The sequence below is a fragment of the Pseudonaja textilis genome, chromosome 1, assembly GCF_049901715.1.
Source record: "Pseudonaja textilis isolate UNSWEBS1 chromosome 1, rPseTex1.2, whole genome shotgun sequence".
Lineage (NCBI taxonomy): Eukaryota > Metazoa > Chordata > Lepidosauria > Squamata > Elapidae > Pseudonaja > Pseudonaja textilis.
The window spans coordinates 254,832,530-254,856,986 of NC_141990.1; the positions used below are offsets into that span (position 1 = coordinate 254,832,530).

The window sequence follows — 24,457 nt, forward strand, 5'->3', positions numbered from 1 at the left end:
TCACATCTTAATAAAGTAGTGACTTTGTGTTTATTTGTGGTTCAGATGGCCCAGGGAAAGAAACTATTTGTTAGTCTAGTGGTGTGGGATTTTATTGCCTAAAGCGCTGTCCAGACGGCAGCAGGTCAAAAAGATAATTACCAGGGCATAAGGGATCTTCTGTGATGGCCTTGATTCTGTTTTGGCAGCGGGACCTGGCTAAGTCTTCCAGGGAGGGCAGAAGGCAACCAATGATCTTTTGAACTGTGTTTATCACCCTCTGTACAGTTTTCGTATCCTCAACTGTGGAGCCTGCATACCACACACCCAGACAATATGTCAGAGTGCTCTCCACAGAGACTTTATAGAAAGCCAGCAACAGCTTCTCATCCAGATTGTTTTTCCTGAGAACCCGCAGGAAGTGCAGCCGCTGCTGAGCCTTCTTCACTATGGCCTTGGCGTTAGGGGACCAGGGGATATCAGCTGAAATATGTTTGCCAAGGAATCTGATCGTAGGGACAGTTTCCACTCGTTCTCCGTTGATGATGAGTGGGACGTGGTCCTGTCCATGTTTCCTGAAGTCCATAATCAGTTCTTTGGTTTTATGGACATTCAGTGATAGATTTTTCTGTGAACACCAGACAGACAGGTTCTCTACTTCTGCTCTATATGCCGTCTCATCCTCTCCGAAGATGAGACCAATCATGGTCGTGTCGTCCGCAAACTTTATGATGGTGTTTGTTGCGTGGCTTGGTGAGCAGTCAAGGGTGTACAAGGCATATAGCAGGGGGCTCAAGACACAACCCTGGGAGAAACCAGTATTGAGTGTAATAGTGGAAGAAAGGTGGGGGCCAAGTCTAACAGACTGTGGTCTGTTTGTCAAAAAGTTCTTAATCCAGGAGCACGTGGAGGTGGGGACCTGCAGATTATACAGTTTGGTTACTAATATATCTGGGATGATAGTGTTAAACGCAGAACTGTAGTCCACAAAGAGTATCCTTACATAGCTCTGTTTGTTCTCCAGATGACTCTGCTCTGTGAAGTGTGATGGCCACAGCATCCTCTGTAGAGCAAACTGATGTTGTTCAAAGGAGGGCGGAAGGCAGTCTCTGATGTGCTGTGAAACTAGTCGCTCAAAAACCTTCATAATGGAGCTTGTTAACGCTATGGACCTGTAGTCATTGAGAGTGTTCATATTTGTTTTTGGGGGGAACGGGGATGATGGTTGCAGCCTTAAAACGCAGTACTACAGGCTACTTCTCCTGACTGCCAGCTGTCTATAGTTTGGCAGTTTGAGTCTTACTGGCTCAAGGTTGACTTAGCCTTCCATTCTTCTGAGGTCAGTAAAATGAGGACCCTGATTGTTGGGGGAAATATGCTAACTCTGTAAACTGCGTAGAGAAGGCTATAGAGCACTGTGAAACAGTATATAAGTAAGTGCTATTGCTATTTGAAAGGCAAAAAAATATTGCAAATTAAGGGGAAGAAACTGCATGAATGAATGTGTTCAAAAAGTAGGAATCTTTTTTATTATTAAATTAGTTTATCAAGTATAAAATACAAAGGAAAAAAAGTCATGGAAAAGTAAGAAAAGGGAGGGAAAAGAAAGAAGATGTAGTGTAAAGGGAGAAAAAAGAAAGAAAAAGACACTGACTTCCGACTCTAGCAAGTAGAAGATAACATTACAACCACAACTTTTTGCTTTTACACAACAGTATGTACAAGCCATTTCTATAACAATAAGCCTATCTAGTTAATGAAAACAAAATCAAAGTTTCATTTTTGTTTCATTGCATGCAGAAAACCTTAAATAGAAATACGGTTAAATACGTTCTGTTCTTTGGATTTAAAAAAGAAAATCAGTTTAACCCTCTGCTTCTCTTTGCTGTGAGAAATATATCTTTTTTTTAACCCTAAAGGGAGAAAACTTTTTTTTAAATTTTTTGGTGTTTTACTAATTCTACAAAATACTCAGGAATTATATCTAAAGGAGAAAAGAGAAAACCTTTCATTTTTAACCCAGAATCCAAAATATAATACAATCTTAGAACTTTCTTTCAGTTATCTATATCATACCAATATAAGTCCAGTTAACTCTATTTAGCTAATTAAATTTTAATCTCTCCCTTGAATTTATCCTCATGGAATGGATCTTTTTCTTCTCTTATTTTCAAATCTAGTCAATAGTATTTTACAAACTGGAAATTATTCAGCATTACTTAAAAAAATAGAGGACATGCATTTTCATACTCATTTTACACATACAAACTAACTTAAAACTTTCTTTCAATAGATATATCAAACTTTAAAAAATCCATCCTAACTAACTAAGACATTAAATTTAAGTCATTTCTTCCCGCTTGTCTTTATAGAATAAAGTATTTTGCTTCTTAGTAGAGTCTATCAAGTCTCTTTTCTTGAAAAAGGTCTCCGTTTTATTTATATCCATAAAAATCCCAAAGTTGTTCAGTTAGATGTTGTGAATTAGTCTGAAGCAAATCTTTCGAGATTATAAGTTTCCTCCGTTAAGATGGCTATCATCTTTTTTTCCTCAAAAAATTATCAACTTTGTTTGTATCTGTAAAGCAAAAGTCTCAGAATTGACCTCTTGAAAGTTGTGAATTTACTTGATACTCTTGTTTCAGTTGCACTTGGAGGATTGTACTCAAACCATCATAAGAAAAGCTGATGTCAGATTTATGTCACTTAGGTTATTTGCATTGTCCAATATCTGTAAAGTTGCTCAGTGGATAATTGATAATTTTTTTACACCTAATTGTGTCTCATTCTTTTTTAATATCCTCTTTATTATTAATATATTTTGGCTGTTTTACAAACGGTGATCTTCTGTATTGACTGTTCAAGGATTTTCTTAACAGACTCTAGCTCAGAGTTAAGCATCCTCATAGCTCCCCTAGTGGTCAAAAAGTGTTGTTTGTTTATTTATTTTATTTTTCCTTTTTGTAGCCAATCAGAATTCATAAAAACCAGCAAATTTCAACTACTCACAACTAAATGATACAGAGCTACAAATTTTTTTAAAAGTAGTAGATTAAAACCATAAACTTTTCCCTTGTATTTCAAGAGAAAAAAAAATACTCCACGCTTCCTTATTTTGGCTGCCTCTAGCAATCCTCTTCCTTGTCGTTTACCAATAAAGAAATCTCAAAAATGGCATTTCAGAGCTTCAAAAAGAAATGATAGGTTGTATCCAAAGAGAGCCTTTTTTTAACTGGTAAAGATAATAGTCTCATAAATTGCTTAAGAAATCAAGGCCACAGCTTTTTGTCCGTTTGAAAAATAAAATCCAAAATGGATATTTTGACCAACAATGACATGATTTCGACTCTGTCCCCCAGCTTCTGCTCACCAGTTATTTTGGAAGCCCGGCTTCTAAAACTGCTTGCAGGCAGTTGCTGTTATTGGAGGATCTTGAGGGATTATTCTGGGACCTTCCTTAATCTCAGAGAGTCAAGTAGACTAAAAGGAAGCCTTTTCCTTCTGTTGTTGAATTGGAAAAAAGACAGTCCAGAGAGGAGATTTTCTGGACATTTCAGTTACTGGCCATGTCTTCACAGGAAGTCAAGAAGTAGGAATCCTGAAGGCTCTTCCTATTGTGACAAATGTCAGTGTGTGTGCTTTTTTTAAAAAAAAAAACAGGTAAAAGAGTACTGCATTAGGGTTCTGGATAACAAATGAAGTTTGGTAATATAAAGATGGTTCAGTGCATCAGTTGAAAAATTACACCAATCATCTTTGGTTGTTGGGAGATTTTTTTTTTTTGGACACACTTTACTTATTTGAAGATTTAAAGGCCCGGATGACTTTTGGGGGTTGGTGAAACTGAAACAAATTTTGATTTCTGGATTGCTAGGAACGATTCCAGTTTAGGAATTGCTTTCCTTTCAAAACTTTTTGTTTTGACAGTTTTCAGTAAAAAAGTGTATCTATTTTGCTACATTTATAGAAAGTAAAATTGTTAGATTTAACCAAACCTTAATAGAAACACATGTGAAATACAGATTCAAGTTTTTATACTTTTAAAGAGACCAAATCAATTTTGTCTTCTGCTTTAGGATGCTGTGTCAAAGCACCAGGAAGTCAGTAATAATCTGGAATTTGCCAAGGAACTGCAGAGGAGTTTCATGGCTCTAAGTCAAGATGTAAGTAAAGAGTTGATGGTTCAGAATAGATTAGGTCTGGAAAAATTAAGATTTATGTTAATGTATGTGTGCATGTGTAATTTTATTATGTAAGTTTTCTTGTGTTTATGAAATCTGAATACATCTTGTCTTGGATTCTTATGTATTATTAAATGCGTAAAATAGTTTTTGATGGATATCCAGGTTTCCACTTCAGTTTGGAGTGGTCTGTTCTTAATTGAAACTTGCATATTTTGTGTGGTCTTTTCTATGCATAGAAAAATACATTATATTGATCTGTGCATGGAAGAAAATAGGACTGTTTTAATCTTTTCAAGGAGAAAATTCAATTGATAGCAGAGAACATTGAGAGTGTTTGTAGGATATTATGTGTTGTGACATTGAAATGGTGTTTGAAGGGAAAGTACAGGAAAGCTTGGGAGGGGAGATATTTCACGCTGGAACATTGATGGCGGGTGGGTAAAAGGCTCTGGGAAGATGAAGGTTAGGCTGTTGAAATATGCTATGTTGGAAATCCTATAAGGAACAGGGGTGCCATTCTCACCAACATTACCCATTTGGGTTTTGTTTCATTTAATTTGTTTTATTGAAATGTGTAGCTCTTCGGGAACAAAATTCTTTGTCCTAGATTCAAAACAAAGCATTTATTCGGTTAAATGTTAACCGTTTTCAAAAATATTTTTTGAATACTTTCAGGAATGGTCTAAGATTTTCTACTTATAGAAAATAGTTTTCTAACTATTTGTGAATCAATAACTTGATTTGAGCACCACGAAAAACAACATTAAGTAAATTAGGAAATTGAGTGGGTGGAAAAATTGATTCAGCCCTCAAGTTCCAGAAATATAAGTATATTTCTCTGTGTGACTAATGTTTATAGTGATAATCAGCATTGACATATGATGAGAAAAGATGGTATTTGAAAAGCATAATAAACATGAACAAAGATTGACTCTTTACAATTTCTCACATGCCCAGAAGCACATAATCACACAAATATAAACATCCATTATTTCAGGGTCTTTTTAATTTTATGTGATGACGCGGGGCATGGCACAAAGGCAACACAGTCACATAAGTCAAAAAAGTTCCTTTAATACATCCAACTTTGCCCCCAATGTCAGTTACCTTTGGCTGGAGAAAAACCTTTCCCAAGAACAGTCTTTAAAATGAAGGAAATTCAGTCCGAAAACAAAGTACATACAAACCGTAAATAAAAATCCACACAAACCATGCTGCAGCAATTAACTGGACAGGGCAGGATAAGGAATTGCAGACTTCAAAGGCTAACAAAACACACACAGTTGGGAAGGAACCCAGATAAGCCTCGACCATAAAAGATAACTCACTATTTGCTTCCCATGACTTGCTGTGCATAACCTCCCCTTTTAAACACACTATTCCCAGCTGCAGCTAATGAAGGGAATCAGGGCCCTTTCCTCCCCCGTAAACTACCTAACTCACATTGCTCCCTTCTCCGTTCCTACCTGCGTGCCCTAGGATAAAGAGGGGGTGGGCCTGGATCTTCCTCTGAATTCCCTCTGCCTTGCTCTGCCTCTCCCCTGCTCTGCCCAGCTGGACTTTCCCCTTCCCCGATTTTTTCCACAGCCAACAGAGTCACACCCCACTCCCTGTCAGCTGCTCAGCCTCGCCCCCAGAATCAGATTCCAACAGGGGCATGATATTTTAGATTTTGGGGAAAGGCAGGAATTTTTCAATTATTTAGAATGAGTAATATTCCCTGCCCCAGAGCACAAGTGATTGTATTACACTGTGATTTTATTTAATCCAAGGACTTACATGTTTGGGAATTTGAAGAAAACTTCTTTAAAGAATTATTACACCATGAACAAATGTACAGTGGAACTAGTTATCTAGAGAAATAGTGAACTCTCTTTGGCATGGATATGTTCAAGTAAAGGCAAAAGCTTATCTACTGGAGATGCTTTACATGACATTAAGATTTGTTTTAGTGTTCGACATTATTGATTTTTTTAAAAAATAATAATAATAATAAATTAACTGGAAAGATCCGTCCCATGTTTTCTCCCGCCTAGCAATTTCGTATTGTGCCTTGTTCAGTATTCTAACCATAGAGATAAATTTCTCAGAAACTGAAGATAGCTGTAGGAGGACAAAGTACATTGTGTATAATTTCACAAATGCAATAGAAAATATAAAATCAAGAATTCTGATTTCATTTATGATGTGTGATACTGAAATGTTTCATAAAACAACAGTGAAAAAAGGGAGGTGAGAGAAGTAGTATCTGGTGCTGGTGGAATAGTGGAAAAGACTGCTAGTATGGAGAAGACTAATTACATTTAATTATGCCTTAAAGAGGTGAATCTTTGTTGTCACCTTTAAAGCTCTATATGGCATCGAGACAGTTTATTTATGGGAGTTCTATTCCCAGTGATTTCTGCCTGTTCCTTTAGATTTGGCAGAGTGGATTTCAGACTCCCAGTGATAAAGAATTGTCACCTGATGGATTCCAGGAATTGAGGCCTATCTTGTGGAATAGCCTCCTTCCCATTCTTCCACCTCAGATTTAGATAACCCTGATCCTATTAGCTTTTCAGAATATTGAAAATCTGGCACTTACCCCAGCAGTGGGCCCAGTATATTAATGGATCTTTGATGTGAGTGTGGTTTGATACATTGATATAATTTTTAGGCTCCTTGGTTCAATTTATTTGGAAATGATTAGTTTGTGTTGAAATTGTAATTTGTTTTATTTCTGCTTGTATCCCAGAATTCCTTGTTTAGATTGGCGGTTAAATATATTTGTTCAAAAAATAAATCTAGTTAAATAGTGCGGCGAGAAGGAAAATCTTTAGCTATGATCTTCTCAGAAACTTTTCAAGAAACACTGAAAATATTTGAAATAGTTTTTAAGTATTGGATTTTTCCTGTTAAGATGCTTAGGATTTTTAATATGTAGAAACCATTAAGTTTGTTTACTTTTAAAACACTTGTTAAGCAAACATATTTTTCACCAGATTCAAAAAACAATAAAGAAGACAGCTCGACGGGAACAGTTAATGAGAGAAGAAGCTGAACAAAAACGTTTAAAGACAGTACTTGAATTGCAGTATATTTTGGACAAGTTGGGTGATGATGAAGTGCGCAATGACCTAAAACAAGGAACAAATGGGATATCTATATTAACAGAAGCAGAACTATCCATACTTGATGAGTTTTACAAGCTGGTTGAACCTGAACGTGACATGAACATAAGGTATATACTTGAGTATAAAGCCAAAATAATTCAGAATTGTAATTGTGATCTAATTATTTTTTTGTCAACAGGAAACTTTTGAGGTAACGTTACATTTCTCTTAATTTCTTTTTTTGAAGGTTGAATGAACAATATGAACAGGCATCCATTCATTTGTGGGATCTATTGGAAGGGAAGGAAAAATCTATATGTGGAACAACATGTAAGTATTTTTATTCTTACGATTTTCAAAAGATAACATTTAGAATATTTAGGGTGGTTCTTTATCATTTGTAGTACCTGTGGTTTTATGGTATTATCAATAAAAGAGACAGACTGCAAATTCTCATACAGTATCCTTAATTTTATATACTAGCAAAACAATGTTTAGGATCATCCAAAAGAAGAAAATGCCAAATGTTCACGCTGCTTTAGAAAAGGCAAGGAGCATGAGACATTATTGCTGATGCATGATAGATAACTTAGAATGCCAAAGAATACCAAAAAGAAGTCATTGTGTGCTTTAATGATTACAGAAAGTCTTCTGTTTGTGTTAATCACATCAAGCTCTGGAATGTACTCAGAAGAATGGAAATCCCAAGACATGTTGTTGTCCTCATGATACACAGATCAGAAAGCCACTATATAGACAGAATTTTGTGAAATAAACTGGTTCCAGGATGGCAACTCTGCATGACAAGGCTTTGCTTTCTCTTTATTTATTCAACATAGATGCTAAGTTATTTTAAGGGCAGCTGGATTAGAAGAATATGAGCATGGTTTTAAAACTGGAAGAAAAGACATCAATAAGTTATACTATGCTGATGACAACATGGTGATAGCAAAAGTCAAGGAGCACAGTGAAAAAAATGGGACTAAATTAAATACAAAGACCAAACTAATGACAGATAGAACAACCAAACTTATAATTTATAGTGAAGATATTGAAATGGTGGATAGATTCTGCCTTTTGAGATCAACTATCAAACAAGCAGTCAGAAAACCTATCATAGACTAATACTTGGTAGAACAAAAGACTTGGATAAGATATTAAAACATAATGTTTCTGTATCTACAAAGAATTGTGCAAGCCATGGTATTTCCTGTGATTGTCTATGGAAGCAGAAGTTGGAATTTGAAGAAATAGGAAAGGAAGAGTACTGACATTTTGGAGATTTGGTGTTGGAGACGGCTCCTGAGATAGCCAAGAAATCAAAGGACCATCAACTAATAACAGTTCTCTCTCAAGACACAGAAGACTAGGAAGACTCAAATTACCTTAGTCCAGCCACATTATGAAAATATATAATTTCTTTGGAAAACCCTCTGATGCTGGGAAAGGTGGAAGGATAGAGAGGAAAAGGATGATCAGCAACATGGTGGATGGACTCTGTTATATAGGTTCACTGTTGGAAGACCCTAAAGACCAGGTTAGGGATGTAGTGTTATGAATGTGGCCATTAAGAGTCAGAAACAATTTGATGGCCCATAATCAACGTATTAAATCGGGTGTCAAATTCGCATCATCACGGCATCGTTATGTGATTTATTGTGACTTTCCCCCCTCTGCTAAACTGGACATGGGTGTGGCAGTGCGTGATGCATCCAGTCTGTGTGCCACGAGTTTGACAGCCCTGTATTAAATTGTGTTTTCTAATCATGCAATCTTATTAGCTATTAGAGCATTTTTAAAATTTGTGTTAATGGTCTAATTGGGAAGAAAGTTGGTCATTTAGGAATGTCCATTAAATCACATCATGGGGATTTATATCATTTATATTATTTCTGTAATGACATAACATTAATATGAGTGCCTGAGCCACAGCACAAATATTGGGATGCTACATGTAAAGTCAATTGCATTGACATCTAGAAAAGGTTTCCCTGTATTATATTGCTGGGAATGATTAGCAAATACTTCCTAGCAGAAACTGGATTTGCAAGTTGCGTATTATGCAGAAAAATATTACAAATTTCATGCCTCCTACCAAAGAAGAATGAATTGATAGCCAGGTTAATTTTACAATACAGCTAATTCTTGCTTAATGATTGTTCAGTGGCTTTGAAATTGTGATGGTGCTAAACCAAGAGAGTTAGGAAGTATGCCCTAAGTTATGGCCATTGCATGCCGCTGTGTTACAAATACTCGTAAAACTATGGTGCTGCTGCAACTATCCCCCTTGCCTATCTCCTCCCAATCTAGGCTGTCCTACTCAATGCATTCAGCAATGCAAGTCTGGATCTGAAATAAAGACCTGAGGCCTTTAGCAGACTGACTAAGCTGGTAATGCCCCGGGACTTGCAACATTCTCCAAGTCACATGAGCCTTGGGGAACAGCATAATTGCCCTTACCACCCAGTGCTCTAGATCTGTTGCATGCTGCTTGCCTTTCTGTCGAGAAACCCATGCAGTCTACCCAAAGCATCTCCAGATCATACCAGGCCTTCTTTCCCAAAGCCTGTTCATATGCAACTTTGGAAGCTTCCAGAAACCCTTCACAACTTCAGAAGCCCTGAGCAAATAGGCTTCAGTATACTAGTATTCTCTCTAGAGTAAGCCTGCCCAGTAAAATGCTTTTCTCCAGAACATTGATTGGAATCCACACATGTAAAGATACATGCCTTTCGCAGTTGCAAGGCTTTGGCGGCGGCAGGAATCCACTTCTCTGTGGGACCCTGCTGCGCTCGCCGCTGAGGTACCCCCGATCCAACTGGATTTGGGGGTTGTCGCTGCCCTGAAGGGGCAGCGGAAGACAGAGGAGATCCGGGCAGGGGTCTGGGGATATCGCACCCCCTTTCCCCAGCCGGCTAGACTCCTTTTTCCTGAGGTGGTGGAGCGGCTGTCAGTAATGGCAGCCACAAAGAAATCTTCAACCGGATAAGATTGCGCAGGAGGAAGAGCCAGGAGAAGTTTTCTTGGCTGAACCGGGACATTAAGTTACTTTTAAAACACCCTGGAAACTTGACTTTGGATTGATACATTTGTTTCCAAAAGAATTTGTTATGTGCTGCTGAAGGAAAGTTCACTCCCCTTCCTTACTGAGAAAGCAAAGAAAAACCTGCTTTTTAAAGGTAAAAATAAGCTCTGTTACAAGTGGGGAGGAGAGGACTAAGAATTTTTTTTAAAAAACTTTGTTGGAGGAGATGCCTTGAAGATTACAAGACCATCAATTAATTGTAATACGGCTTTTAAAATACATTTGGGATTTTGCCCCTGGAGGAAAAACTGTAAAGAGAAGAAGAGGAAATAATTTTTGTTTGTTTGGATTGTTTGATAACTTTGACATTTGGAAATTACTTTAAGATTGAAAGCATCTGGGTTGTTTTTAAAAACCTATAATGGCACTATCTGTTGATGAACTAAAAATGGAATATGAAAAATTAAAAGAAAGATTCCTTGGGATTCCTTGGGAGCTGCCTTCCATTTTTTAGAAATGGCGGTTTCTACGTATCAGCACATACTTGAGGAAGGAGAAGAAGAAGAAAAGTAAGAAGCCATCTTTAATGGACTAAAAAGTTCGATTAAGAAAGAAAATGGGAAGAGAGGAAGGAAAAATGAGAATTTAAGATTTAATAAAACAACCAAGAAAAAGAAAAATAGGCTGAAAAGAAAGCAATTAGAAAGCAATTGAAAAGCAGTTGAAAAGAGAATTAGAAAGCAATTGAAAAGAGAATTACAACAGAGAGGGGAAGTTAAAAAGGGGGAGGCTGGGGTGGGGGGCAAAAAGACCAGATTGGAGAGGAAAGGGAGGGAAAAAGAAAAAAAAAGCCACGGGCTAGAACAAGATTTCAAAAAGAAATTTTTTTTTAGAGATGAAGGATAATAGATAGTGCATAATTAAAGAAGATTCTGCAAGAGTGCATAAGATAGTATTGTAGTATTTGCATTTGAAATAGTTTATTGGAATATTTAATAAAATATTAATGTTTAATAATGATAGATGTTAATATTTAATAAAATATTAAGGAGAATGTGTAAAATGATTAATGCTTAGTTATAGTTTAATTTGTTATTGTCTTAATGTTATTATAACTTTAGTATTTTATTTTCTTATTCTAAAACAATGTACTTATCAGAATTAGAATTAGAATGGAAATTATACATTTAACTATACTATAAGTTTACTATTCTTTTATTTTAAGATTTAATATGTAGAATGTACTAAGCAGAATCAAGATGGAAATTATGTATTATTTTAAGTTTTACTTTAGGGGAAGGCGTCATACTTTAAAAGTGATTACAGGGGAAATTTTTTGTTAAAGAGAAGAGATAAATAGATTGGTAAAGAACGGACAAAAGATATAAGCATAATGATTTTGAAATAAGATGAAATAAATAAAACATAATTAAAAGAGTGAAAAGATGGGAGAAGTTATATAGAAAATATAAAATGGTTAATAAGATATAAAGGGTATATAAGGTGAGCATGAATTTGATTTAGGTCTGTCAAAAAAGATGTAACCCGGGGCTAAGCCACTTTTCAAAAGAAGTTCTATGTTTTATGTTTTGTGTGTTGATTAGTTATGTTTTATTGTAAACTAATAAAACCTTGGAGGAATGAAACCAAAGGGAGAGAAATTGGGAAAAGACATGTATAAATGACAACTAAGGAGGTTTTTTAATGTTTTGCTTTAGGTTATGTATTTTGTGTGCTTATGACTGATTGAGAATTACTAAAACTTTGATAGAAAGAAATATAATTGAACAAAAGTGAAGGGAGAAATAATGAGAAATTTGGAAAAGATATATATGTGTAAAAGGAAATGTGATAATGTGGAACTATGTTTTAAAAAATAATGCTTTATTTGCCTTGTTAAAATTTATAAGTAATTCTTAGAAAGGAGGCTTTATACTTTTATGTGTTATGTTTTGTTTGTCTTCAAAAATCAATAAAACTTGTTCTTAAAAAAAAAAAGATACATGCCTTTCTGCCCAGAGACTGAGTCCTTCATTATTATTTTTTTACCACACCCCTCTATCAACTGATACTTTCCCAGTTCACGACTCCGTCTGGCCCTAAAGGGACATGGCAAAAATTGGCTTTCATCTTTAGGCAGAAACGCTTAATTGTCCAGTCAACGAGCTTCTATCGGTTTGGAAATTATAGCTCAGTCAGCGCTACTGTGGTCCTAAAGCACTCGGCTTGCTGACGTTATATTACATCAAATATACATGCATTTTAATATGCTTCTGTAAATAGAAACATTTTTTCAAATTGATATACTTTTTAAAATATGGAATAATTGAAACATAATGATAGTTTCTCTCTCCTGTAGTTAATGTAAAGATATTTGGTAAATGACACAATTAAAAAGTGATGTTTTCATGGTAACAGATAAAGCCCTAAAAGAAATTGTTGAACGCGTTCTTCAAACAAGTTATTTTGACAGTACACACAATCATCAAAATGGACTTTGTGAAGAAGAAGAGACAGCATCTGCACCTGCAGTTGAAGATTCTGTGACAGAAGCTGGTAATTAAAAGAATTAATTGAGTCTGATACTAATCATGTTAATTAAAGATTCATACTTTACTCAATAGGAGTTATTTCTGAGTCAAAATTTATAATACTCATGGTAGAATTTTTGAAACCTTGTGTGTACTTATTTGTTGAGTGCAGTTTGCTTACTATGCTATATTGTATATAAAAGGCTATACTCACACTACATCAGGGGTAGTCAAACTTTAGGCCCGCGGGCCGAATCCAGCCCACATGGTGCTTAGATCTAGTCTGCGGGGCCAGCCTGGAAATAGCAAAGGACTGTACTGCAGTGCCTCTGCTAGTGAAAATGGGCCATGGGGGGGCAGCCCCAGTGCGACCCGTTTTGGCTGGCAGAGTGGTTCAGGAGGCCGCCCAGGCCAAAAATGGGTTGCGCAGGGACTGCTCGTGGCTCCCCCATGCTCCCTTTTGGCTGGTAGGGTGCTGCAGGACAGCATCTGTCCCATCTCCCTCCCCCACAGCCCCCGGCTGGCCCATGGAGGACAACTACAATACTGAACTGGCCCTCCAAAAAATCCAGTTTGACACCCCTGCACTACACTTAGAAATTGATTTTTAAATTGTTTTCACATTTATTTTCATACAAAGTAATTTGGTCAAATGTATGTCACATTGGCCAGCCTTTAAAAACTAGGCTAGCAAAGCATTATTAAATCAAGTGGTGTTAGCTTCTGAATTTACAAGGGTATATGTTTAGTGAAGAACTTACAAGGAGAAGCCATAATTTTTAGACTTTAGTTTATTCAAGGGTTAATATATAAAATGGAAGCCAAGTTTCTCAGATATGAGTTATCCATTTTGCAGTTTCCTCCAACAAGAAGAAACAGACTTGAGAGATGTTAATGGGTGGGATGGATCCCTTAACTCAAGACATCTATTTTACTTGTTCAAATTTCCACAACCCACAAAATGAGCTAAAATGTTTCCTAGGATACTCAGATGGGGTAGGGAATAAAGAGAAGAGAAGATTAGTGAGTTACACAGTCAGTGTTCCAGCTACTTAATATTTTCAGAAGGGCACAATATTTTTTAAACATACAGTTCAAGAGAACTATTAAATAATGAAATATCTTAGATTTTAAGGCCTGTATTTTGTGGATTGAAATAAACGGTTATAATTTTACTTCACAGCTAATATATAGATCAGTGGTAGTCAATCTGGCCCCTACGCCCACTAGTGGGTGTTCCCGCTTTCATGGTGGGCGTTAGGGGTTTTGTCCCCTACTTTATAAATCACCATTACTGTGGAGCCAGTGGGCAGTTAGAGAAAATTTTACTACTAACAGAGATACAAAAGTGGGCGGTAGGTATAAAAAGGTTGACTACCCCTGATAAAGATAAATAAGAATGTTTTTACTATTTTTTGATTGTGATTTATTTGATTGTTGGAGCCATCCACAATTACTGAAAATTAGGCATAGAAGTTTAATAATTAAATATTATTAATATAAAATTCATTTTAATAAAGCTTTATGTAAAGAGTGTATTTTCCTCACAGAGCCAGAACCAACAGAAGAATACACTGAACCAAGTGAAGTTGAATCAACAGAGGTACTCTTTAGTAGAAATACTGTAGTCACCTTTCTAGAATGAATGTTGTTGGTTTATTGTTATATTCTTTCACTTTTATTTTAGTATGTAAACAGACAGTTCATGGCAGAGGCTCAGTTCAGCAATAATGAAAAGGAACAAGTAGATGAGTGGACAGTTGAAACTGTTGAGGTAAATTGTTACGTACCTTTTATAAAATATCAGTAAGTTATTTCTTTCATAACTTATAATGGTAATGAAAATTGAATAATTAATTTTGAACCAGTTCTCAAAAAGACCTTTGACAGGAATGAATATTTTCTCCAAATATAGAAGACCTTGGGTTACAACAACTTGTTCAGTGACAGTTGCAAGTTGCAACAATGCTGAACAAGTGGGCGCTTGGCAACCAGCTCACACTTGGAATAGTTGCCTTCAACTTGCATGATCAGAGTTTGCAACAAGCAAAGTAAATGGAGAAATGGCAAGGTAAATTGCAAGTTGCTTTGATAAGTCTCTCAACTATGCAGCCTCCCCCTATCTCTCTGCAATTGTATTGTGCTAATCACCTGCACACCCTCATCTATTCTTATTGAGATTGGCTCTACTTGTACAGTGTTTACCAGCTATTTGTGCACTCTCCCTGGCAACATGTGCACCTCTTTGCTCCCCACTGGCTTTGGTTATTGGAAGCTGGCAGGAAGTTGCAAGGAGGTGCTTGCTTAATGATGGGGACTGAAAGGATTGCCATGATTATGTGATATGGTTATGTGACATGCTTAGTGACCAAAATTCCAGCCTTAACTACTGTTGTAACTCAAGGACTACCTGTATTTAGTAGTGTATTATTTTATACACTGTATTTATCTAGAAATCCTTACATATATCATTTGAGCCTTTATATTAATATAAATGGATGAGAATTGATGAAAATGCAAAACTTCAGCAGCTGTATGGTTGTGCGTAGAGTATCAGTAATAAGCACTGAATATTTATGATAATTTCATTGATATAAAGAGCATTTGAGCATTAATATATAATAAAAATAAGCAATCATAACGTTAGCATCTCCTTATGAATGCATACCAATACTGTTGGAATTATATTAGTTCTTTACTGTCAAGTTTATGTGTGTTTTAGTTAGGTTCTAACATTTAAGAATCCTATCTTTTCCCCTTTATAAAGATATATCTACAAATTGTCCTCAATTTACAATCACAGTTAGGACTGGAATTTTTGGCAGTAAGTGATGCAGTCATTAAGTGAACCATTACCTGACTGGACCTGATTTTGTTACCATTTTAGCATGGTTGTTGAGGGAATCTGGCATCCCAAATTGAATTTACTTGTCAGAAGCTAGCTGAGAATGTCTCAAATCGCTATCATGTGACAGCAAGAGGCTGCAACAATCAAATATGAGCTGGTTGCCAAGCATGCAAATTGTGATCACATGACTGCAAGCGTGGTACAATGTTCATAACTTTTGTGGGTGGTCGGGTTGTAAGTCACTATTTTCAAGACCATTGTAACTTTGAACCATTGTTAAATGGCCGTAAGTCAAGGACTATGTATAAAATCCTTTGATCACTGTCATATTATTAAAATCCCAAGCATACTTTATTTACAGAGATCTGCTTTGTTTCTAAGTTTTTACGTAAGCTAATTGCATATAATGCTAGTTTTGTCCAAATCATCCTTCCCATTTTTGCACTTTTTAAAGGAAATATTGACCCAGAACTATTTAAAACTGAAAAACATTTATCTTTATATTTTTCCCCCGGAGTACAAATATACTATCATTGCAAGGTTGCTAGTAGATAATATTGTCAATTTAACATTTAATTATGGACTTTTTGAAATTGTATTGATTATTTTTAATGTAGGTGGTAAATTCACTCCAGCAACCACAGGCTACATCTCCTCCAGTTCCAGATGCCCATACGCTTACAACTGTAGCTCAAGCAGACCCACTTATTAGAAGACAACGGGTGCAGGATCTTATGGCTCAAATGCAAGGCCCATATAACTTTATGCAGGTAATTAATTTGATTAATATAAGATTACAGTATTTAAAAAAATGAGTAGAATCCAATTGAGGAACTGTTTTCTTCAGTTGAACCGAAACAGAATTTGGCCCTGAATGATTTCATTGATTTTGTCTGTGGTGAAGCTGTCTTAAATCTAGTCTTAATAATATAAGAATTTATACTTCTAGTGAAGCTGGCTTAAATTTTGGCTTAATTATCTAGGACTCTATGCTGGAATTTGAGAACCAAGCACTTGACCCTGCTATTGTTTCAGCTCAGCCTATGAATCCACAAACTTTGCAGATACCACAGATGGTTTGCCCTCCAGGTCTGTAATATAATATTTTTGTATATGAACTATACAAAACTCAATGGCAATGAAACTCAAGTAATTAGGTATCTTTACATTTCATTCCATTTTATATCCCACCTTTCTACATTTGTAGAATGTTCAACTTTACAAGGAAAAATAAATCTTAACAAAAATACTCACATGTTAATTAATATTTATAATTAATATTTAAAGTCTGGCTGAAAAGACACATTTAAGTATACATTTTAAAGTGGAAAGAATGGGACTTAACACCCATCCTAAGGAAATCCTGTTGAAATGTTTCTCCAAGTCAATCTACCTTTGAAATTGGGGGGAATCCTTAAAATAATTGCTCCTGCAGGTCTTAATATATGGACAGGTTTATAATAGGAGAGGCAGTCCTTCGTTTACAACTTTAGAGGTTACAATGACTGCCTATAAGCAATAGAAAATGGTTCTTCCCATACTGAATTACATATTTTAGTTTGTATGATTAGAAACTTAACTGATCCATTTTGCATCAGCTGATATTTCTGGATATTTTTAAGGATAGTCCCATGGAGAAATTATAGTAGTCAAGCGCAACATAATGAGGCATGCTTAAAGAAACTTTCACTGTATTAATGTCAATATTGATTATATTATCCTATTTCTAGTTCATGCTGAATCTAGACTTGCACAAACAACCCAGGTTCCTGTACAACCTGAAGCTACACAGGTAAGAATCCTTGATAATTAATGGCTGGATATTTCTTTCTAAACCTTTCCCTCCTCATTTAGGAATTGTTGAGCTAGGTTCTACAATACTTTCTTCATTAGCATGTAATTAGAAGTGGATGAACTTTTAATAATGTACCAAAACTGGGGCAATCCGTTTTCCTTTGAAAACCCAAGCTTGTATCTTTCGCACTATTTTGAGATATCATCCGGAACTATTTCATATTTGCTTTGAAAAGGAAATACAGAAAAAATATTTCCTCAGGCCCATGTAAAAGCTTTGCTCTGGTTATAGAAGAATCAACAAACAATTAAAAAATATTTATAAAACTCCTTTTTCAAAAAAAAATCTGAACTCCTATCATACTCAAAGTATGATACAGATCATAATTTAGCATACTGCTTAGCTTAGCATTAATTCCATTAGGGAAGTTACATAGAAAGAAATCTGTAAATTTCTCTGTACAAACAGATGGAGACATCACAATGAGAAGGCAGCAACAGTCTCTTAAAACTAGGGTTATACAAAACATTGGGTGGTCGGTTTTAGGAGATCTGTGCTTGGATTGAAATACGTTTCAGCTGGGTACATATTCCAAACAGAAGTAGAGTAAGAAACATTAGAAAAATGAAAGACTGAATGGTATGTAAAAATAATTAAACACAGCAGAAGAAAGGTTAGGATTAGGTGCTGGAAAATATAGATGGGGTGGTGTTTTGTAAGGGCAGGCCACATTTTTTTTCATGCATGAAACAAAATATTTCATGTTCTCAAAAGTATGTTCAAAGTATATTTCATGTACTCAAAATTCTGAAGTAATAATTATCCTTGGAAATTAACTGTGGAAGTTGGCTTTATTTTAGTATTTGAATTAGCACGTCATTGTGACTTGCAATATTCTTTCCAAATTAGAACCATGCCGGTAAAGTGTTTAGGGTGAATTGAATCACAGCCATTAATTAATTTCACATAGAGTCTTTCAAAATACTGGTTTTTTTGTCCAGCCATTTCTAGATCAGTGGTCGCCAACTGGTGGGCTGCGAGAAAATTTTGGTGGGCCGCAGCATGCTGAGGTGGGGCAATCCTGCAGTCTCCCTAGTAAACCCGTGTTGTGGCTGCTGCTCCTGCCTCAGTGCATCAAGACCAAGCAGCAGCAGGAAGAGCGCGGACCTCCTGAGCCGCAGGAAGCAGCTGCCCTCAGGGGAAGATGTTCCTAGGGGGAGGCTTGATCCCCTCTTCCTCCTCGCCAGAAGCACTCACACTTAGCAGGAAGGAGGAGGCTTGTTGGTCAGGGGCGGTGAGCACTTTGCATATGAGTGTTTCTGGCGAGGAGGAAGAGAAGCTCTTGAGGGGGCGAGCCTCCCCCTTGCAACAACTTCCCCTGAGGGCATCGCTGGCAGCTGTTCAACCTCCTTGATGCGCAGAGGCAAGAGGCAACACCAGTTCAGAGGTTCCTTTCCCTCAACCCCCACCCCCTTGCAGGCCAGGCCTATGCCACGATCTCCCGTGCACATGAGTCCATCTGCTGCCAGTGTCACCCGTTGCCCCACCTTCCCGACAGCCATCTGGTCTTCAGTACATGGCCTGTCAGCCCAGAGTGGAGGTTGCCTGCTGTGCTGAACGATGTGCGCCCGCGCCCTCTGCTTTTTCCAGCAGGGGGAAGCAACCCCTCTCAGCTTGGACTCTGGGTTTGTGACTGGTATGTCTTAACTGGGACCGGGATGACTTCGCCTTGCCCGCAGGACCGCCAAGTAGCAGCTGCCAGCTCCTTTCTCCACATGCCAAGTCTTACCATGGGAAAGAGAGCAACTGGGGTATCAGTGTAGCAGCTCGGTTAGTTCATAATCACCCTAACCGGAGAAGGAGGTGGTGTTATATATCTTGTTATATATTTTTTTGTTCTAATTAAATAAGCTTATACATAATTTTTAATATAGAACATTTATATTTAATATAAAAAATAAAAATTGTTATATTAAATATACACTGCTCAAAAAAATAAAGGGAACACAAAAATAAGACATCCTAGATCTGAATGAATGAAATATTCTTATTAAATACTTTATTCATTACATAGTTGAATGTGCTGACAACAAAATCACACAAAAATTATCAATGGAAATCAAATTTAGCAACCCATGGAGATCTGGGTTTGGAGTTACACTCAAAATTAAAGTGGAAAAAAACACTACAGGCTGATGCCTCCACGTGCTGTATGACCTCCCTACAACGCCTAGGCATGCTCCTGATGAGGTGGCAAATCATCTCCTGAGGGATCTCCTCCCACATCTGGACTAAAGTATCCCCCAATTCCTGGACAGTCTGTGGTGCAAGGTGGCGTTTGTGGATGGAGCGAGACATGATGTCCCAGATGTGCTCAGTAGGATTCAGGTCTGGGGAACGGGCGGGTCAGTCCATAGCATCAATGCCTTCATCCTGCAGGAACTGCTGACACACTCCAGCCACATGAGGTCTAGCATTGTCTTGCATTAGAAGGAACCCAGGGCCAACCGCACCAGCATATGGTCTCACAAGGGATCTGAGGATCTCATCTCGGTACCTAATGACAGTCAGGCTACCTCTGGCGAGCACATGGAGGGCTGTGCGGCCCCCTAAAGAAATGCCATCCTACACCATTACTGACCCACTACCAAACCGGTCATGCGGGAGGATGTTGCAGGCAGCAGAACGTTCCACGGCATCTCCAGACCTTGTCATGTCTGTCACATGTGCTCAGTGTGAAGCTGCTTTCATCTGTGAAGAGCACAGGGCGCCAGTGGCAAATTTGCCAATCTTGATATTCTCTGGCAAATGCCAAACGTCCTGCATGGTGTTGGGCTGTAAGCACAACCCCTACCTGTGGACGTCAGGCCCCCATACCACCCTCATGGAGTCTGTTTCTGACTGTTTGAGCATCCACATGCACATTTGTGGCCCGCTGGAGGTCATTTTGCAGGGCTCTGGCAGTGCTCTTCCTGTCCCTCCTTGCACAAAGGCGGAGGTAGTCGTCCTGATGCTGGGTTGTTGCCCTCCTACAGCCTCCTCCACATGCCGCCTCCATGCTCTGGACAGTATGCTGACAGGCACAGCAAACCTTCTTGCCACAGTTCGCATTGATGTGCCATCCTGGATGAGCTGCACTACCTGAGCCACTTGTGTGGGTTGTAGACTCCGTCTCATGCTACCACTAGAGTGAAAGCACTGCCAGCATTCAAAAGTGACCAAACCATCAGCCAGAAAGCATAGGAACTGAGAAGTGGTCTGTGGTCACCACCTGCAGAACCACTCCTTTATTGGGGATGTCTTGCTGACTGCCTATGCTTTCCACCTGTTGTCCATTCCATTTGCACAACAGCATGTGAAATTGATTGTCAATCAGTGTTGCTACCTAATTGGACAGTTTGATTTCACAGAAGTGTGATTGACTTGGAGTTACATTGTATTGTTTAAGTGTTCCCTTTATTTTTTTGAGCAGTTCTTTTTAAAAAAAATCATATTAGTGGTCCTCAGGATTTAAAAGTATGAGTTTGGTATTCCCTGAGGTCCAAAAGGTTGGCGACCCCTGTTCTAGATAGTTGCTTGCAGCCAGCGAGCATTGTTTGTGTAGAATGTATAATTCCATTCATACGTCACCATCAGTTTTTATTGAGTCTAAACATGTTAGATTAGTTTAAATACCAATTAACTACTCTAGTTTTAAAATTTAAAAGTATTTTTTTCTAGGACCTTAAAGTGGTTTTTGGACTCATTAAATAAATTTCCATTAAAATTAATGGTGAATAAGGATTAGGATTAAAGATGGAGCCATGATTAAAACCACAAATGAAAATCAGAATAGAGCAAACATTTCATATAACTAAAATTTTTGCTAATTTTTACTATCAGTTTCAGAATGACATGATCACAAATATACACTTTTGGAAAGGTAATAAAAGACTTTAAATTTTAAGTTTATTCTTGGTTCTGTGATGAATATCTTCACCACTTTAGAGGTAGTTTTTTCATTCCCTTAAAAAATCATAGAGGAGTATTTTTGAACCATGGGCCAGTTTTTGTATAAGTAGTCCTAGATTTATGACCATAATTTTGAGCAAAATTTCACTAAGCAGTCCTTAAGCAAGTCATGACCAGACCCAATTTTATATTATTTTTATGCCACAATTATGCCACTTGGTCGTTTCCCCAATTAATGTTGCTTGTTGGGAACTGGCTGGAAAGCTTGCAAATTATGATCAAAGGATGCTGCAACTCGTCATAAATATGAGCTGGTTGCCAAGGGACCTAATTGAAATGTGATCACCAAGGTGGTAATGATTGTAAATACAAGTAGCAGGTTGTAAGTCACTTTTTCTGAGGCTGTTGTAAGTTTGAATTCATTTTATTTTATTCAATTCAAATTTGAATCCAATGAACAGTTGTAAGTTGAGGACTACTTGTAGCATTCGTTCCAGTTATTTTTGAGGTTTCATATAATGAGTTCTCCTATTTTACTGCTCATTTTTATTTATGTCCTAATTTTCTGTTCAGTTCAATATTTAAGCTAAAATACAATACAAATAGGAAATAAATATAGGAAATATACATTTAAAATCAATGCTAAAATCATTGAGTATTAATAATTAAAGGAAATTTGGTACTAGTTTTTGCTTCTGGTTACTTTTCAGGAGTAGTGGTAAGCCATATTAGTCATGTCAAGATTATAAATAAAATCTGGGAAACGATTGCCATACCTGAGTTGTTCACAAATAGATGCATTAAATATAAATACACAAGCGTGTTCCATACTTGTGTTGTATCTAGTGATGCCTGAGAAGGAGAAAACATTCATAGATTGTTGTGTAGCATCTCCTGAACCCTAGTCCTCAAGTTCACTTTTTTCATTCATTTTTACCAATTCTGTCATATCTGGATTTAATTATATCTGTTTTAAATTATCTACCCAATTGCTGAGCTTCAGTAATGTCCAAGGATATTGACTACTTCCCTAAAGAAGGAGCAGTGGAATGGGAAACACCAGAATATCAATGGTGCTTCATTCCCCACAGCTATGGATACTTTTCCTTGCAGTTTAATACATATATAAGAGTATATAGGCAACAACATGGAGTCCTATGGGATACCATTGGTCAGTAATCTAGATGGTAGTAGTCAGTAGTCTCACAATACTGCCTTCTATGCACAGTCCAGATAAATACACTAAGACCACTGCAAGGCAGTCTCAGTCATCAGATTGTTTAGAATGAAGCCATGTTGAATAGTATCAAAGCTTCCCACAACTCCAAGATAACTATTTATATTTCCATCATTTAGTTTCCAGCATAGGTTGTTCATTAGGCTGTTCATCTAATGCCTGACCTGTTCTATAAAATCTATAAGTCTATAGATTAGACGAGTTCTTAATTTGATGATGTCAGAACCCTTTCCCTCCCCAGCATATGAAGAGAAGTAGGCCTTGACTTAGTCTCACAACAGGGAGCTGAAAATTAATAATTAAGTGTGGTTATTGAGATGTTTGATGACCCTTTCTCCCACGGTCAATAAATGAATGCCATGGTAGTTAAACAAGGCATGTGACCACGCTTGTGACTGGCTTCCTTGTTGACTTTCGCTTGTTGGAAGTTAGATGAAAATGTTGCGAATTGTGATCACATGACAGTGGGACACTGTTGTAAATACACAATAGTGCCCAAGTCACAGTCACATGACTGCGGGGAGACTGCAAAGGCCGTGAGTCATTTTTTGCAGCACCATCATTGCTAAATAAATGGTCGTAAGTAGGAATTGTCATTAGCAAATGGCTTTGACAGGTGCCTACTCTTACAGGTTTAATTATCTCTCAAAATTTGTTTAGGGCTTTCCTTCTGCTTTGCAAATCAGCGCAGGCTTACCCAGGCAAAGTGCGGATGAGATGAATGTGCTCCTACTTGGTTCAGAGACTGGGCTTTATACTTTACTTGTGTAAAGATCTATGAACCGAATCTCCTATCCAAATTATGCAGTTCTCCAAAGCTTTTGGAGGAATAGAAAGGATCATTAGAAAAATTGGTGCAGCTAGTATAATTACTAGGCTTTCTTAAAAGATTATGAAATAAAAAACTATATGGTTGTAATCCTTAATATAGCTATCTCACAAAGCAGTGCTGTAATATAAAAATAAATAATACAAAAGCCTGCTAATATTAGAATTTGCAGAAATTTTAAACAATTTTAAAATTTTTTGGCCTAGCTAGAAACTCAGGGAAAATTTCAAAATGCAGATAGTCCTCGAGTTATGACCACAATTGAACCCACCATTTCTATTGTTAAGTGAGACATTTGTTTAGTGAGTTTTGCCCCATTTACGATCTTCCATGCCACAGTTAAGTGAATCACTGAAATTGAAAGTTAGTAACCTGGTTGTTAACTGAATCTGGCTTTCCCGTTGACTTTGCTTGTCAGAAGGTTGTAAAAAGTGATCATATGACCCTGGGACACACAGCAAAAGTTATAAATGTGAACCGGTTGCCAAGCATCTGGATTTTGATCACATGGTCATGGGGTTGCTGCAATGGTTGTAGCTATGAAAAACAGTCATAAGTCACTTTTCAGTGCTGTTGTAACTTTGAACTAAATGAACTGTTGTAAGTCGAGGACTACCTGTAGCACTTTGTGAATTAGAAGAAATAAAAGCCTTCTAGAGTTTCTACATATTCAAAGGAAGGACTTACCGAGAGGCCCTGGCCGGAGTTTCTGTTAAATTTTAAAACTTTGACAGGTCCCCTTGGTTTCTTCCACAAGTGAGGGATATACAGCATCCCAGCCCACGTATCAGCCTTCTCATTCAACAGAACAGCGACCTCAGAAAGAATCAATTGACCAGATTCAGGCAAGTTATGAGACTTCATTATGCTTGGGAGGGGAAAGAGTTGTGCATATATATAGATGAGTGCCCCTCTTAAAAAATATTGGAAACCATTTATTTTAGATATCAGGGTGGGGGGAGGTGATAATTTTTTAACTTGAATGC

At 37.2% G+C, this 24,457-nt stretch overlaps 1 protein-coding gene across 15 annotated transcripts in view; it reads left to right on the forward strand.

The window, feature by feature from the left end:
* The window catches only part of CAPRIN1 (cell cycle associated protein 1), a 42,348-nt gene that overhangs the window by 12,791 nt on the left and 5,100 nt on the right, over window positions 1–24,457 (forward strand). For 6 of the 15 annotated variants that reach the window (XM_026706944.2, XM_026706969.2, XM_026706956.2 and 3 more), the window contains exons 4-13: window positions 4,056–4,142; window positions 7,145–7,383; window positions 7,503–7,585; window positions 12,699–12,836; window positions 14,362–14,414; window positions 14,499–14,585; window positions 16,277–16,429; window positions 16,643–16,748; window positions 17,390–17,451; window positions 24,206–24,316. In XM_026706944.2, coding sequence (XP_026562729.1) covers window positions 4,056–4,142; window positions 7,145–7,383; window positions 7,503–7,585; window positions 12,699–12,836; window positions 14,362–14,414; window positions 14,499–14,585; window positions 16,277–16,429; window positions 16,643–16,748; window positions 17,390–17,451; window positions 24,206–24,316 — 1,119 coding nt within the window. The remainder of the gene's footprint in view (window positions 1–4,055; window positions 4,143–7,144; window positions 7,384–7,502; window positions 7,586–12,698; window positions 12,837–14,361; window positions 14,415–14,498; window positions 14,586–16,276; window positions 16,430–16,642; window positions 16,749–17,389; window positions 17,452–24,205; window positions 24,317–24,457) is intronic. The other 9 variants (XM_026706962.2, XM_087921327.1, XM_087921323.1 and 6 more) reach the window with 2 other exon arrangements.